General features: G+C 37.6%; 1 protein-coding gene across 5 annotated transcripts in view; it reads left to right on the top strand.

Annotated features, from left to right (window-relative positions):
• The window catches only part of stau2 (staufen double-stranded RNA binding protein 2), a 103,153-nt gene that overhangs the window by 42,461 nt on the left and 45,548 nt on the right, over window positions 1-15,144 (top strand). For 2 of the 5 annotated variants that reach the window (XM_053487738.1, XM_053487743.1), the window contains 4 exons: window positions 1,398-1,637; window positions 2,321-2,470; window positions 7,975-8,106; window positions 10,142-10,205. In XM_053487738.1, the coding sequence (XP_053343713.1) occupies window positions 1,398-1,637; window positions 2,321-2,470; window positions 7,975-8,106; window positions 10,142-10,205 (586 nt within the window). The remainder of the gene's footprint in view (window positions 1-1,397; window positions 1,638-2,320; window positions 2,471-7,974; window positions 8,107-10,141; window positions 10,206-15,144) is intronic. The other 3 variants (XM_053487739.1, XM_053487740.1, XM_053487741.1) reach the window with 3 other exon arrangements.

Raw genomic sequence — 15,144 nt, forward strand, 5'->3', positions numbered from 1 at the left:
TAAATAATAAAAACCATCATTTAAAAACTGCATTTTGTTTTAATAGTTAAATGTGTTTGATGATCAGAAACATTTTGTGTGACAAACATGCAAAAGAATAAGAAATCAGGAAGGGGGCAAACAGTTTTTCACACCACTGTATATTTACAGATGGGTTGGAGCAAAGAGAGAGACAGACTGCTAGACAGCTTAATGAATAGACAAAAACAGAAGGAAGACAGCTTCTGTGGGTTTTTGTTAAATGCACGTAAAATCATTTGTTTAAAGCACATTTATTTATTAAAGGAGTCATTTATTATAAACTGTGATCAATCTAAAAGTGTGATATCAATGGCCCAATGTGAAGAGCTTCCAGAGAAATAAAATAACATCGATGTGTGATCAAATCCCTCCACATGAAAGTCGTGTAAATATTGTGTGGGTGTGTTTCCCTTTCCAGCTGTTCAGATACAATAATGCCTTCAATGGGTTTACATTTTTGTGTGTTTTATTCAGCTTTAAGAAATGACTGATGGACACATGGAGTGGCAGATGGATAACACGAATTTATGGATAGATAGAGACATGCTGAATGGATGGATGAAGGGAGGGAAGGATAAAGCATCATGTAGACTGATGGATGGAAAGACACATGCAGGCAGATAATTTGATGGATAGGGACTGGAAATGGATAGTCACTCAGATGTATTGATGGATAGACAGACATGTGGATGGATGGATTGATGGATGGATGGATGGATGGATCATTATGTATAGATTGATGGAAAGACACATACAGGCTGACTGGTATATAAATAGTCACATGGATGTATTGATGGACGGACTGACATGGAGGGATGGATGAGGTTGTGAATGGATGACTGGCAGACAGATTAATATAATGATGGATGGATGGATTAATAGACAGATTGATGAGTAGATGGATGGATTGTCAGACACATGAATGGAAGAATGGATAGATGGAGGGACATCTGGTGGATTGTCCTAAAAGTGACTTGATTTGTAGGTTCTCAGTTTTACATTTTGGGGGGTTTTGTTCTTTATATATAGTTGCAGTGTGTGTGTGTGTGTGTGTGTGTGTGTGTGTGTGTGTGTGTGTGAGATAGAATGCCATAGTGCTTATGCGTATGAAGATAGGATGTGAAAAGGAGTTTCATAAGGGGGATAACTTTCACTGAACACAGACAGAGCCAGTTTTTTTGTGTCTATGTGAGAGTGTAATTTAATCCCCCCGCTAACACTGAGCTTACCTGCTTCGCTGCCCGAGTAGAGACTTCTGAACCTGAATGTTAAAACACACGATTTATTAAACACCATGTTCATCTGCATTCTAGATAAATCCGACTTTTTCATGTATATACATCACCACAGCCTGTGACCTGCTCTGCATTTTACAGACTTCCTCCATCCTCCTCCGTCCCCAGGTGCTGAAGGAAAGCGGCCCACCCCACATGAAGAGCTTCCTGACCCGCGTGACGGTGGGCGAGTTCTCGGCTGAGGGCGAGGGCAACAGCAAGAAGCTGTCGAAAAAGCGTGCAGCGTTCTCCATCCTGCAGGAGCTGAAGAAGCTGCCCTTCATCCCAGTAGTGGAAAAGCCCAAAATGCACTACAAGAAACGTCCCAAGACTATACTGAAGGTAGTAAGGGTACTACAGACATGCACTGCATCTAATAGTATAGTGTATATATTATAGAACTCTATAATACTCTAGCGCTTGTATGGTGAGCTAGGCACAGACACACACCACCCAATATCAAGGTTACAGCGTTTCCCACAGGTCTGTATTTACTGCCTCTCAGTACACCGCTCTACAGAAGCGGTAGCGCGGGAGGGAAGGGTCCGCTACTAATTAATCGAGCGACAGATTTTTAAAAAGGGTGCGCAAATATACTTTGACGGCCGTCAATGTACTTTGGCGGCCCAAGTATATTGACACACTGACAAATACGCTGACTGATGGAGACCCACTGGCAGACAGGTTCACTGATGGACAAACAGACACACTGACCGACAGGACCGAGTTAACAGACGGATGGACGGACAGACAACTTGACTGTTGGACAGACTCCCAGACATACTGACGGACAAATCAAGTGGTAGACAGACAAACACTGACAGGCAGCAAGACAAGCATGATAACAGACAGACGAGTTGGTAGACAGACATGTTCACAGACAGCAAGACAGACAAAGAGACATGCTTTGACAGTTCATCAGGTAGACAGGTAGCTCATAATGTAATGCTGATCGTAAGGAAGTAAGAAAGCATTCTCTTCTGTAGACCCAAACAGCATGTGTGTGTGTGTGTGTGTCTCATGAGATCTCATTAAAGGCAGGGCCAGAGTATGGTCAGGGCATGAACCCCATCAGCCGACTCGCACAGATCCAGCAGGCTAAACGAGAGAAAGAGCCCGAGTATGCGTTGTTGTCCGAGAGAGGCCTACCACGCCGCAGAGAATTCATCATGCAGGTACTACACAAACACACACATGCACACACATATGTATAGACGTGTGACGTCATGGATTCCTCCACAAGGCCTCTAAATGGGAGTTGCAAAATGTTGCTCACTTCCAAACACAGCTACTGTATGCTGCTCCTCAAGGCAGAACCATCTGTGGAAGAAGCTGCTTATCATCCCTTCATGGGAGTTAACTGATGTCAATGGGGCTGTTGGCCATAGCAGTTTAGGCAGAGGAATAGATTCCACTCGCAAATCTACCATTGGTTTTTTGAATGACCTGATTAAGGAATTGTTCTTAACTCTAACCTGTTGGGTGGGATGGGAGTCTCAGTTAATGAATTATGGAACTTATTCCATAATTCAATTAATATTTCCTGTATTTAGCACCGGAACCCTCTCCAGGTATAAAACTCCTTCCTACTTTCTGGTGTATACAGTGTCACTGTAAGGTCATCCATAAATGCTGACTGGTTCATCCTTAGACTATCCATGCGGACCATCTTCAGCAGTACCTGGTGATTTCCATGGGGCTCCCATGTTATAATTCCTTTCTCCAGCCAATGCCAGTCAGATGGCCTTTATCAAGTATCAGGCTGTGATTTTGCAGTACAGTAATTGCGATGTAGTGTGAGTTCCAACAATTTATGAGGTATACATGCATATGCATTCACCAGGATCAACAACAATCTGGCAAGGTCTATGCACATAGATAAATACGTTTTGGTTTTTAATGCAATGAAATTTCTGTACAACAATCAATATGTACTGTAGTATGAAGTCCTTTATTCTTCATCTGGGCATAAAGTCAAAAAGATGTCTACTCTAACATCACTTGTTCAATCCATGCCTGCTTGATTGGTTCCTGAGGATCATGAATAGAAAATTTTCACAGAAGTTTGCGGTTACAGTAATGTGAGACTTCGCCATTTTTAGCCATTTCTTTGTCAGAAAGTCAAAGACCTGCCACATGTTTGTTCTATTCATTAACTAAACCAGCCAATTTTAACTCTTCAGCCAGATCACTTATGGTTTGTGCACTATAATACGTTTAAATAATACGTTTAGGTATGTTTTAATAATACAATTGGACACCAGTGTTGATGTATGCAAAGTCTTGGAGTAGCGTTCATTCTTCTTTCTGCCTCTTTCTGAACCATAGTATGACATTGATAGTAACTAAAGTTGAACCTTGACAATGATGGTACGCATCAATGGTCTTTCGCACATCCTTTTCAAACTAGGACCAATCGTTCATCTTGGATGCGAGAGCCGCAGGTGTTGAACTACTCTGCTCAGATTGGTAAGGTTGGGGGCTTTGAGCTCTGAGGGGAAGTCTCGGAACAGGGTCCCTCTGTATCTCACCAGATACCGTACCTGTGGCCTGCATCACAAAAGGTATCATAGTCATGCTACAGCAGTTTAGATGATGTCAAACAAATGTACTGTCTTTAAACAAAAAAAATAACTAAGAGCAGCGGTAGCTCGGTCGGTAAGGATCGAATGGACCCAGGTTCAAAATCCCAGCACCACCAAGTTTACACTTTTGGGCCCTTAATCAAGGCCCTTAACCCTTAAATTTAATTTAATTTCTCATTCATTATCTCAAAGCAGCTTCACAAAAATGAAAAGAAAATTTAAAAAGAAAAATTATGGAATCGTGTGTATGTATGAGAAAAAGGAAAAAAAAAAGGCCCAGATATATAATGAAATTAATTTGAATAGTGTGTGGAAATGCTGGATAAAGCAGAAGAAGAGTTCAAGACACAAAACAAGTCAAGGTAAGATCATGGAAGGAAGCATTAGATGTTTTTAAGGAAGGCTGGACTGGAAAGTCGGTTTTAAGAAACCGTGAAGGTCAGGGAGATTAAGACCTACAAAAAGAAGAAATGAAACTGTAAGTCGACCTGGATAAGTGCATCTGCAAAATGAGGGCATTTAATTAATTTATTTATTTTTAAATCAAAATAGAGCTGAGATCTGATCAGATTTATTCATTCTATATTCCAATTTCCAATGATTCTGCTCATTTAAAGCAGCATATGACTAAAAAACGGCAAATTAAATAATTTTTTACCCCAGTTTTTAACCTTGGTATCTTTTAAAGCACCTTTTTTTAATTTAGCAGTGATGTGCCCTGTTTATGTTTCTGGTTGGTGTTTCATTCTCTCTGTAGGCCTTTCACTTTGTTTTATTAGACATCTGGGTTTATTTGATTTACTTTTGCTTATTTCACTACAGCGTGGTGTTCTGTTGTTTCTGCATTGAGAAACTCTACCTCTGCAATGAAACCTTTCCACAGAGACTATGTTACACGCATGAATTAAAACTGGATGTGCAAATATAACTGAAGATATATACATGTCTAGTTTGTTAATGCTCAGAATCTTTTAATGCGCTTTAAAATTCCTCATTGGGTGCAATATGCTTAAAGTAAATGATTTCCACATGTGTGACTCTTTTACACACTTACACTTTAAAGAAGAAAGTCTGTGCTAGACTAGTGGTTTTTTATTTTATTACAGCAAGGGAGCACCAATCAAGGGAAATTGTGGGGAAATCGAAGGAAATCAAAATAGAAAAGGTCACACGCTTTAGAAGATTATGCTGTATTTATATTTATATATCGGTTCCTGTGCTGTATAAAATTCAGGATGTGTGATGAGAGGGATTTCCGTGATTTAACCGTTTTACTGCTTTGTTGAGACACGGCTGGTTGAGAGGAATTTACACAACTTTCTCAGAGTCATAACTAATCTTCGCTTTTCGTGGATCAGATATCACAAAATTTATACAGGCAACCGTAAAACTCATTCTGTGATACCAGATACCAGATGTTATAGTAAACATCCAGCATGTTTTAATTAAAAAACGAAAAAGACAGATCTTTGATGTGTAGATATGTTATATTTAATAGTTTGTATTTGTCATTTGATTTTTATCATAAAACAAAATCTACAACAGCGAAGAATGTTTTTTTAAATGTCATATCATACTAGGAGATTTTTCCTTTATCAGAAAATACTTAAAATAAGAACAAGTGTTTATATACAGTATATATATATATATCTCATAATAACTCATATTGTGGTATATATTATATTGAAAATATGAAGAAAAACTTTAACTGGAATTTAAATATTAAAAGAGAAACAAATCACTGATCAAGAGATATTTTCAACAAAAACACATGTACTACAATTATTGACAACCCTGAATTTAAAACTCTACATATTTCAATTTGCCAATAAAGCAGCAATGAGTCTTTTCATAAGGTTGTACAATACAGAGCAGGGCATCTGAGACCAATCCTCTTTACAGAATCTCTCCAGGTTATCCGGACTCCTAGGTTCTCTCTTTTGCACGTACTTTTTTAAACTGGTTTTCATTAGTCTTCAGCTGATTTGGACATTCAGACTTCATTGTTAAAATTCATCGTCCTGCTCGAAGATCCAGTGATGACCCAGTTGAGGTTTCTGGACGGGGGCAGACAGAATTTGATTTAAATCTAGTGGTATGTTATGGAGTCCATGATGCCATGTTCCCTTTATTTTATTGCTGGGATAAGTTTCTTTTCAGTGCAGACATCATTCTTTTTTTTTTTACACCAACACCAACTTCAGTGTTTATTGCTAAAATGCTCCATGTTGTTTTTCATCAGTTACTTTGTGGTTATTTGTGGTTAGATTAAATAAAGGGCATTTTTTATTCCACACCATGCAGACTATCTGATGGCATGGAGGTGATGGTTTTGGAGACCTTTTACTTCACTAGGGATCACCGGGGAATTTTTTTTCGCAATTGTTACATCCTTACGTCCATATATGGCCCAAATTAAACTTGGTTCCTTTTCCAGGCAAGTCTGTATTTGCACTTGATATTCACTTTTTAATATTGGCCATTACATTAAAAATGGGTCTTTTCAGGAAAGCAACTTTTTTTTTTTAAAAAACACAATTCCCTGAAGGTCAACACACTTCCTTCTTTCTCATGTTGATGGATGATGGCGGGAATTTGTCCTCTGTGTCATGTCATATTTCCACCCCGGTTAATCATGGATAACAGCTTGAAGGACCCTTCACACTCCAATCAACTCAAAATTCAATATTATTGTGGACCTATTGTGCTAAATTCACTTTTTAGTAATTTTTTGTCATTAAGCTCATTCCCTAGTATGCACATATAAATATATTTTCTGCTCTTTATAATTTTTGTAATGGCTAAGGTTTAAACAAGCCAATTAGATTGTGTGACCTCGTATAAGAAAAGCCCCTCCCCCAGCGTGTTGCTTATCTCTTATTTTCTCTGACAAGGTGGGGCTCAAAAGGAGCTCATTTACGCAGACACTGAATTGACGTGTTCGGAAAAGGAGTAAAACAGGGGGAATAATTATCTGAGGGGTTTTGCAGCTGGAGCATTACCACAACCACACACACACACACATACGCAAACACACAGAGAGAACACTTCCATCCAGATGTTAATAGCTATGCATTTTTGTTAACTCCTCTTCCGTTCTAAATCAGCATAAAGTTGACATAACACACACATACAGTACACAATCTAGGTTGTGTGGAAGGCACTTTGGCTGTAGCTTAAAGCTCTGAGACCAGTGTTAATTTGTTTAAAAAAAAAAGTGACCTTTAAATAGGAAACATGCTTCAATTACATTGCTTTTGCTTTTCAATTAATAGTAATAAATGTGTTTTTGTTGAAAATAAAATTAGATTTTAATATGTTAATTTATTATATCAATGTGTACTAATGTTTTTTGTTACGTGACTACAGTTACAAATAGAGACTGATTATTATTTATTATTGTTATAAATTATTATTATTATTAATAATAATAATAATAATAATATTAAAATGGGTTTCTTTTATTTCATTGATTCATTAAAAACATCCAGTTAAAAGGTAAATAAAGCATTTCTCTATTGTTAAGTACAAATATACAGTATTTGTTTTCTAAGGTATCAAAGTGATCACAAATCTGATGTTTTTCAGACCCGATTTGAGTCACTTTCTATGTGGTCCTAGATGGGAGAAATATCTAATAAAATATTTTTAAATATTATATTAAATTAGTGTTAGAAATAAACAAGCTTTTGAACAAATACGACAAAAACTCGAAAAAGGAATTCAAGTGTTTTCTGACTGAGTTTGAATCAGATAAAAGTCATTTGTATTTATTTATTTATGAATGTAAACCGTCATACGTGCAAATCCGATCTGACCAAAGACATCAGAATTTAACAATGTGGTTTGTAATGTGAACGCAGCCTCTGAGTTAGTTTGTTCATATAACACATTTAAGTTTAAAGAGCTATTAAATTATTATTATTTAGCTTTAAAAAAAAAAAGGTTTATTAGGATCTGTAATTGTATCTTCTTTGATGCTTTAGGCTCATTTATTTAATAACTTCCTGAAGTGTGTGTGTGTGTTTGTGTGTGTGTGTGTGTGTGTGTGTGTGTGTGTGTGTGTGTGTGTGTGTGTGTGTGTGTGAGAATAGGTGAAGGTGGGTGATGAAGTGACATCAGGAACAGGGTCGAATAAAAAAGTTGCTAAACGTGCAGCTGCGGAGGCGATGCTGCTCCATCTGGGATACAAAGCCTCCACGCCTATTCAAAACACACAGGAGAAGGTCAGTACAAATGCACACGCTCACACACACACGCACACACACGCACAAACAGAAAAAAACTTCCATCCAGATGTTAATAGCTGTGCATTTCCGTTAACTCCTGTTCCATTCTAAAGATCAGCATCAAGCTGACATAACACACATACATGTACACACACACACACACACACACACACACACACACACACACACACTGTTTTAACAAGATCCTAACAAACTTAATAATCCTGATGCAACAGGACTGTTTTGTCAGATTTTGACATGCACTTTAGTATGGAATTCGGTGGGTAGTTTTGTTATTGCGTGTCACTGAATCAATTTATTAGTGAGTGTGTATTTCCGACAGTGCTCTATTTTTACACACTATTCAGTAAGGCCGTGGGCAGTTAAAAACTAATATATAAACGTTAAAAACAAATCGCAGTCTAGAACTTTGACTTTGAGCAGTCTGGGACATCATCAGTTAAGAAACCCATGACAACCAAGAGTCTCATAATATAAAATATTAGAAAAGGTTAGATTTATCTGTAGTCATGATTCTCTATCTTGTGTGTGAAGTCCCTTCCACAATTATTGGCACCCCTTTGAAAGCACGGGAAGCACGACTGAGGTCCGCAAAACTGCATCTAAACAAACCACAAGACTCTTGTCCTGTGGTCAAACGGCCTTAGGGCCCAGCGCCATGTTTGGTGAAAACCAAAAAGCATTTCAGCAGAAACACATCATAACCAATCGACCAATGTCAAGCACGGCAGTGGAGGGGTGATGATTTGGGCATATTTTTGCAGCTACTGAAGCTGGGCACCTTGCAGTCAATAAGTCGACCATGAATTCCTCTGTATACCAGATTGTTCTAGCCATCGGTCTGAAAAACTTGGTAGAAGTTGGGTCATACAATAGGACAATGACCCGAAGCACACCCATTAATCTACATCAAAGTGGCTGAAAAGTTTTGGCCTAATCAAACTCCAGACCTCAACCCAACTGAAATGCTGTAGCGGGACTGTAAGAGAGCTGTGCATAAGCGAATACCCAAAAACCTCAATGAACTGAAGCGATCTTGTCAAGAAGAACCAGATGTTTTATTTATTTATTTATTTATTTTTGGCTTCATTTTCATCAAATTAATTATAATTATATGTTGTTTTTCTGAGATAACATTTGACTAATATACAGTGGAACCTTGGATTACAACCATAATTTGTTCTAGAAGAGGGCTCGTATTTCAAAACACTTGTAAACCAAATCGAATTGTCCCATAAGAAATAATGTAAACTCAAATTATTCATTCCACTTCCCCCAAAAAAATTACATTAAAATAATTAATAAAAATAATAAAAAAATATAAAGTTAAAATAAAACAAATTAACCTGCACTTTACTTTTTAAAAAAGTTATTATGCGCGCAGGCGCTGTGTGTGTGTGTGTATATGTGTTTGTGTGTATGTTGAGCTAAAGTTTGTGTGTGTGTGTGTGTGTGTGTGTGTGTGTGTGTGTGTGTGTGTGTGTGTAAAAGCGAGGGGAGGAGAGGAGAAGGTGTGTGTGTGATGGCGAGAAAATATGTTTTACACACACACGTGGCCACAGTGTTATAGCTAACAGTACAAGCGCGCACAGATGTTGAATATACCAGTAAGAGACACGCACTGAACACGCATCAGAAAATTAAATAGGGTTACTAACTTTTTGAACATGAGTAGAGCTATGATCTATGATCTGTCGACATGACAACTAATCTCCTCAAGTGTCAAGTCTCAACTTTTGAATAAACTTCAAAAGTTTAGAACCTTACGCCAGGCCTCCTGGAAATGGCTTTACAATGTGTGTGTGTGTGTTGGTGTGTGGATTGTTTAGCGTTTTCACCTCATTATACTCAACATTGTAGGATTTAGCTGTGATGTCTCAATTCTCTTCCTCTCTTCCTATTAAGGATTAACCTGTGTGACATGCCGGAAAAGTGCTTTTCCCGTCTCTCTTACTTTTCTTTTCTTTGTGTGTGTGTGTGTGTGTGTGTTGGTCATCCCATTGCTCATCAGCCACACATGGACAACAAAAGCTGGAACGGACAAAGAGCCACTTTCAGCGAAGCCAGCACTAACAGTAAGTGTTTTTCCCTGTGTGTATGTGTGTGTGTGTGTGTGTCTGTGTGTAAGCAATGCTGCGTGTTCAATCTATCTGACTGGAGGGCATGGCCTCTAGACTATCCCTATTCACATACACTCAGGGGACGGCTCTTGTTTTTCTGTCAGTCAGGATTACACACACACACACACACACACACACACACACACACGTTCTGACACAGTTTCAGGCTGTCAGAAGATATTTCAGCATTACCAACACCTAAGTGTCATGATCAGGTTCCAGAAAGTCACTTAGATAGACGTAGTGTACTGATTTTCCTTGTTGACACACTGTGTAGTGCACTAGTGTACAGGATCGGACGCGGCCCGTCTGCTTTGAAAATGACATCAAAGTCTTCTGTAAAACTGCATGTCCATTTTGTCCTCAATGTTGTCTTTTTGTCCTCAATTATTTATTTTTTAAAATACACTTAAAATACAACGTTCACTGTTGTCTAGTAAACAGAATTATGGGATGCCATTTTCTAAAGCTCAGACAGAAGGCAGCTACAACATCGGACGTTTGCAATAACGTCAGCCATATAGTGCAGAATTATTGGCAGAATTACAGTCAGAAACTTTATTTAAAAAAAAAATTAATGTTCCCTGTTTAGTCTGGTTCCTCTTAAGGTTTCTTCCTGTTGTCATCTCAGGCGGTTCTCCTGGCCACCGTCACCCTCGGCTTAGGTAAAACAGCTTTGCGACTGTCCATTCATAAAAGCGTCATGCAAATGAAATAAAATTTACAACAACATATATATGACCTTTTTTTTTTTTTAATGACCGTTTTTCCCCGATTTCCCCCCCAGTTTAGTCAAATTCCTCCCCGTCACTAGGGGGCTCCCACATTAAGGCTCCTACTAACTCTAGTCGGGAGGGCCGAAGACTATCACGTTTCCTCCAAACCATGTGATGCCAGCCGGCTGTATCTTTTCGAACACTTAAAACTCAAGCGTTTGTAAACCTTTTTTTTATTTGCATTACTATGTTTTATATATACTGTATATTAAACCTTGAATTGTGAGTTCATTTCCCGGGAGCGTGCTTGTATAACAGAACATCAAAGCATATATCAAAGCGAATTTCCCCATAGGAAATAATGGAAACAATATGGATCCAACTATATAATGGAAATTAATACCAAATATAAAATAAACAAATTAACCTGCACTATACCTTTAAAAAGAATCGTGGCTTTAGTGTTTGAGACCAGAGAGAGGAGAGGAGAAGGAAGGGGGTTACTGTGTAGGACGACTTTTACTTTCACACACACACACACACACACACACACACACACACACATACACACACACACCAGTTTACCGACAGAGACTCTCACTCACACGCATACACATACACACACGCATACAATAACAAAGTAAAAGATGCTTTACACACGCGCACATGGTCACAGTGTTATAGTAAACAGTATATAACACGTATACAGGTGATGCACGAGACCGAGCATGGGAGAAGATTACCCACAATACAATACCGCTCGTATTTCAAAACCTCGCTCGTATAATGAGTTAAAATCCATTTACATTTTTTTCTCATTTGGGAAAACACTCGCAGACCAAGATACTATGTATATATTATGGCTGAAATTATTCCTTGAGTAATTCGAAAAACAGACGAAGAAGAAGCGCTTACATCACCCACAAAGCAAAGTTAGCTGTGTATTGATTTGGGGGAGCGTTCTGGTGCGGGCTGCAAATTGGAAGGGATAAAATGATATCAAAATTTTATTTATTTTAATGTGCCTTAGTTTTTTTGATAAGGTCATTTGGAATACCTTTTTTTTTTAGTTTTTGCATCTGAGAAAAGGCTTTAAAATAAGTATGTATGGCACTGTAATGCACTTAATTCATCTCAGTCAACTTTAAGCTATTCCTTGTATTGTGAATAATGACGATTTTTATTTTACAAATGCTGTAAAAAAAATAATAGTTGATTTTTCTAAAAAGAAAACCAATAAATTTTAGTTTTTTCTTATATATTTTACATTGCTGTTAAATTAAGCAAAAGTAAATTTTATCCGATTACCTGTTTAATTAATAAATTTTTCGGTAGAATACTTGATTACTAGAATATTTGATAGCTATAGCCCTAATATATATATATATATATATATATGGGCTGTAGTTATCACCACGCAAAACTGTGTTTTTCTGCAGAGCATGTGCGCTCTCGTTATTCTTTTTATGACAGCTGCACTTACTGCCTGACAGTACATCACTCTCTCTGTAGCAAAATAGCAGTAGCGTAAAAAGAAACTGTTCGCTACTAGTTAATCCAATGCGAATTGACAGATTTTTATAAATGGTGGAAACAGGATTTATTTTAATTAAATTTTTTTTTTTTAACTGCTTTGTGACAGTGAATGTTGTTAAAAGCGTCATACAAATAAACAATAAAACTGAATTAAATGTAACAATATTAAAAGCAGTTGTTAGCATGCGCGAACGTTTATGACTATAATTGTTTGCTAAACTCCTGTATCCTTTATTCCAACACTTTTTACGATGAAGAATTTGTCCCTATTAAACAACCTAAAGTGGAAAAGGGAAAAAAGAAAAAGTATGGCTGTGTCCCGAATTTTATCTGAATATCTTATCTATCATTGCTCGTGTTTGGGACGGAGCCCCTGTCCTGCATTTTTGTGCTGGAGCGGAGACGTTTTTCTGGCTCGCTGTTATCCCTGTGCTGCTGTAGGACGCTATCAGTGTGCGCTTGCTCTGTAAACTTTCTCTTCCACCAAGATTTCACTGTCACAGTAATGACACTGATTTACACTTCTTTAACTCTGATATGATCCAGACCAGACGCGTGCGTTTTTTTTTTTTTTCTTCGCCGGACAACCCTCAGAATGTGATTTGCGTGCATTCAGTCTTCTCGGGTTTATAACTCTGGGAGCGTTTAATGCTCAGATAGGAGAGACACATCGTTAAAGTCAGGAGGACTTAAAACGTCCAAACAGTGCGCAGTGATAAACTATCCGAGACTAATCCGGTTTATAAAAGACATCAGTGTTCGGCGTCGCCTTTGTACACAGTCCTTACACTTCATGCGGTATCTGTGTTTACCTTCACAGAGAGAGTGGAAACGAGAGAACAAGTTCTGTGCCAATCATGCACTAGATTTATGTCCTTGGTCATGTAGGATCTGGATATTTGCGTCTTGAGTCAAACCTTTCGCGGTAGGAATGCATTGAAGCTTTGTTTTTTAAAGGCTCAGTGTGAGTACGTTTTGTCTTTGAGACCGATACTGATACTAAAATTAGTCAGCTACAGTATTAATCAATCTACAGAACATTTTCTTTAACTTTTATGTTTCCGTCGTTTACTGTATGTAGCGGCCTCATGCACATGTTCATGCCTTTGTGCTGCTAGACTCAGTCTTTGATTAAAAAACTGTGTTTCCAAAGTTTGTTTCAGTTTTCTGAGGAGCTGGCTTTGGTTTTCGCTCTTCTACTTTTTTCCTACTAGCTACGAGCTCTTTTGCTGAATTTCGTCCTGTTTTGATATTTTTATATATAGCACAGTATTATTAGTTACTGTTGTCGCGCTATGAAACTATAGAGAAGTCCTCATCTACATGGCCCCATAGCGTTCTAATTCGGACCGTTCTACACAGGAGGTTCAGATCGGTGCATGTTGTGAGACGAGTGAACGCAGTCCAGCTTTAACTAGTGTTGGGGGACTTTCTCCATTATTTCATTATTAATTTTAATTAATGTCCCAATGCATTTTTTTTCCATGTTCTCATCGTGGTTGTACATGTTCGTATACTTTTTATGCATATTTTTATTTTTAATTAAAACCTTAATGAATAATAAAATGATTAAAGTACAGCCCATGCTATTCTTACAATACTGCATACTTGGAACAGAAAAAAAAGGATAAATACGCTGAATGTAAGAATAGGTCCAAAAATCATTTATGAAATTGGTACGGGTTAAAAAAAGGAAAATTGTATCACATTCCATCCTAATCGGCGTTTACATGCTGGTCAGAATTACACCATTTTCACCCTCAGCAACTTTGAAACAAGTGCTGCATAATTAATCGGAATCGCAACATGGATCTGTTCAATTATTTAATTGGAAAAGGCTATTTTACACATAAGGTAATATACATGTAATCTGGAATTTATTTAGAGATTCTCAATAATTAGAGTGTTTGCTCATTTTTTAAAATGGATTCGAGGTGATAAATTAACATTGGCAAACATCCATCCATAATGAGATCATAAATACAATTGAATACAAAACGGTAAATTGAATAGTTACATATCGCGGTATAAATCATAATCGCAGTATGTATCAAAATAATTGCAATTTTTCTTTAAACCATGCAGTCCAATCTGACAAATTTGTATTGCAAATCTGTGACTTTTGTGATATAAATATTCCGATACACTTTTTTTGAACAATTTTAGCGAATAACTTTCTCCTACCTATGACAGGATGCTGTGCTGCATCTGCATGAAGTTAGCTCCATGATAAATTACTATTTTTTTTTTTTTGTGACTTCAAAACAGAGGTTTGTAAAGAACCGTTTTTTTTTTTTTTTACATACCGTTACACCCCAATGATAATTTAAACTGAACAACCCCCCCGGTTCAAGAAACAGCCTGACTTTCTGGAATCAGAAGAGGGACGAAATAACCATGTAACACAACAGTGTATTGTATAACATGTCAGAAATACAGTGCATACTATTGCTTTCAATACATTTACAATATGTGAAATGAGTGCTGAGGTGCTTTTGCTAGCCACACACAACCTGTTGTATTGAGATTAGTCAGGTTTCATCCTCTGCTCAGAGGGTAGGGATCTCCAAAACCTTCGCTGTCTCTCCAATATGCTGCCGTTTGCATCTGTTTCATTTACTATATGGGACAGCATTACAGTA

This window comes from Clarias gariepinus, chromosome 26, assembly GCF_024256425.1.
Source record: "Clarias gariepinus isolate MV-2021 ecotype Netherlands chromosome 26, CGAR_prim_01v2, whole genome shotgun sequence".
Classification (NCBI taxonomy): Eukaryota; Metazoa; Chordata; class Actinopteri; order Siluriformes; family Clariidae; genus Clarias; species Clarias gariepinus.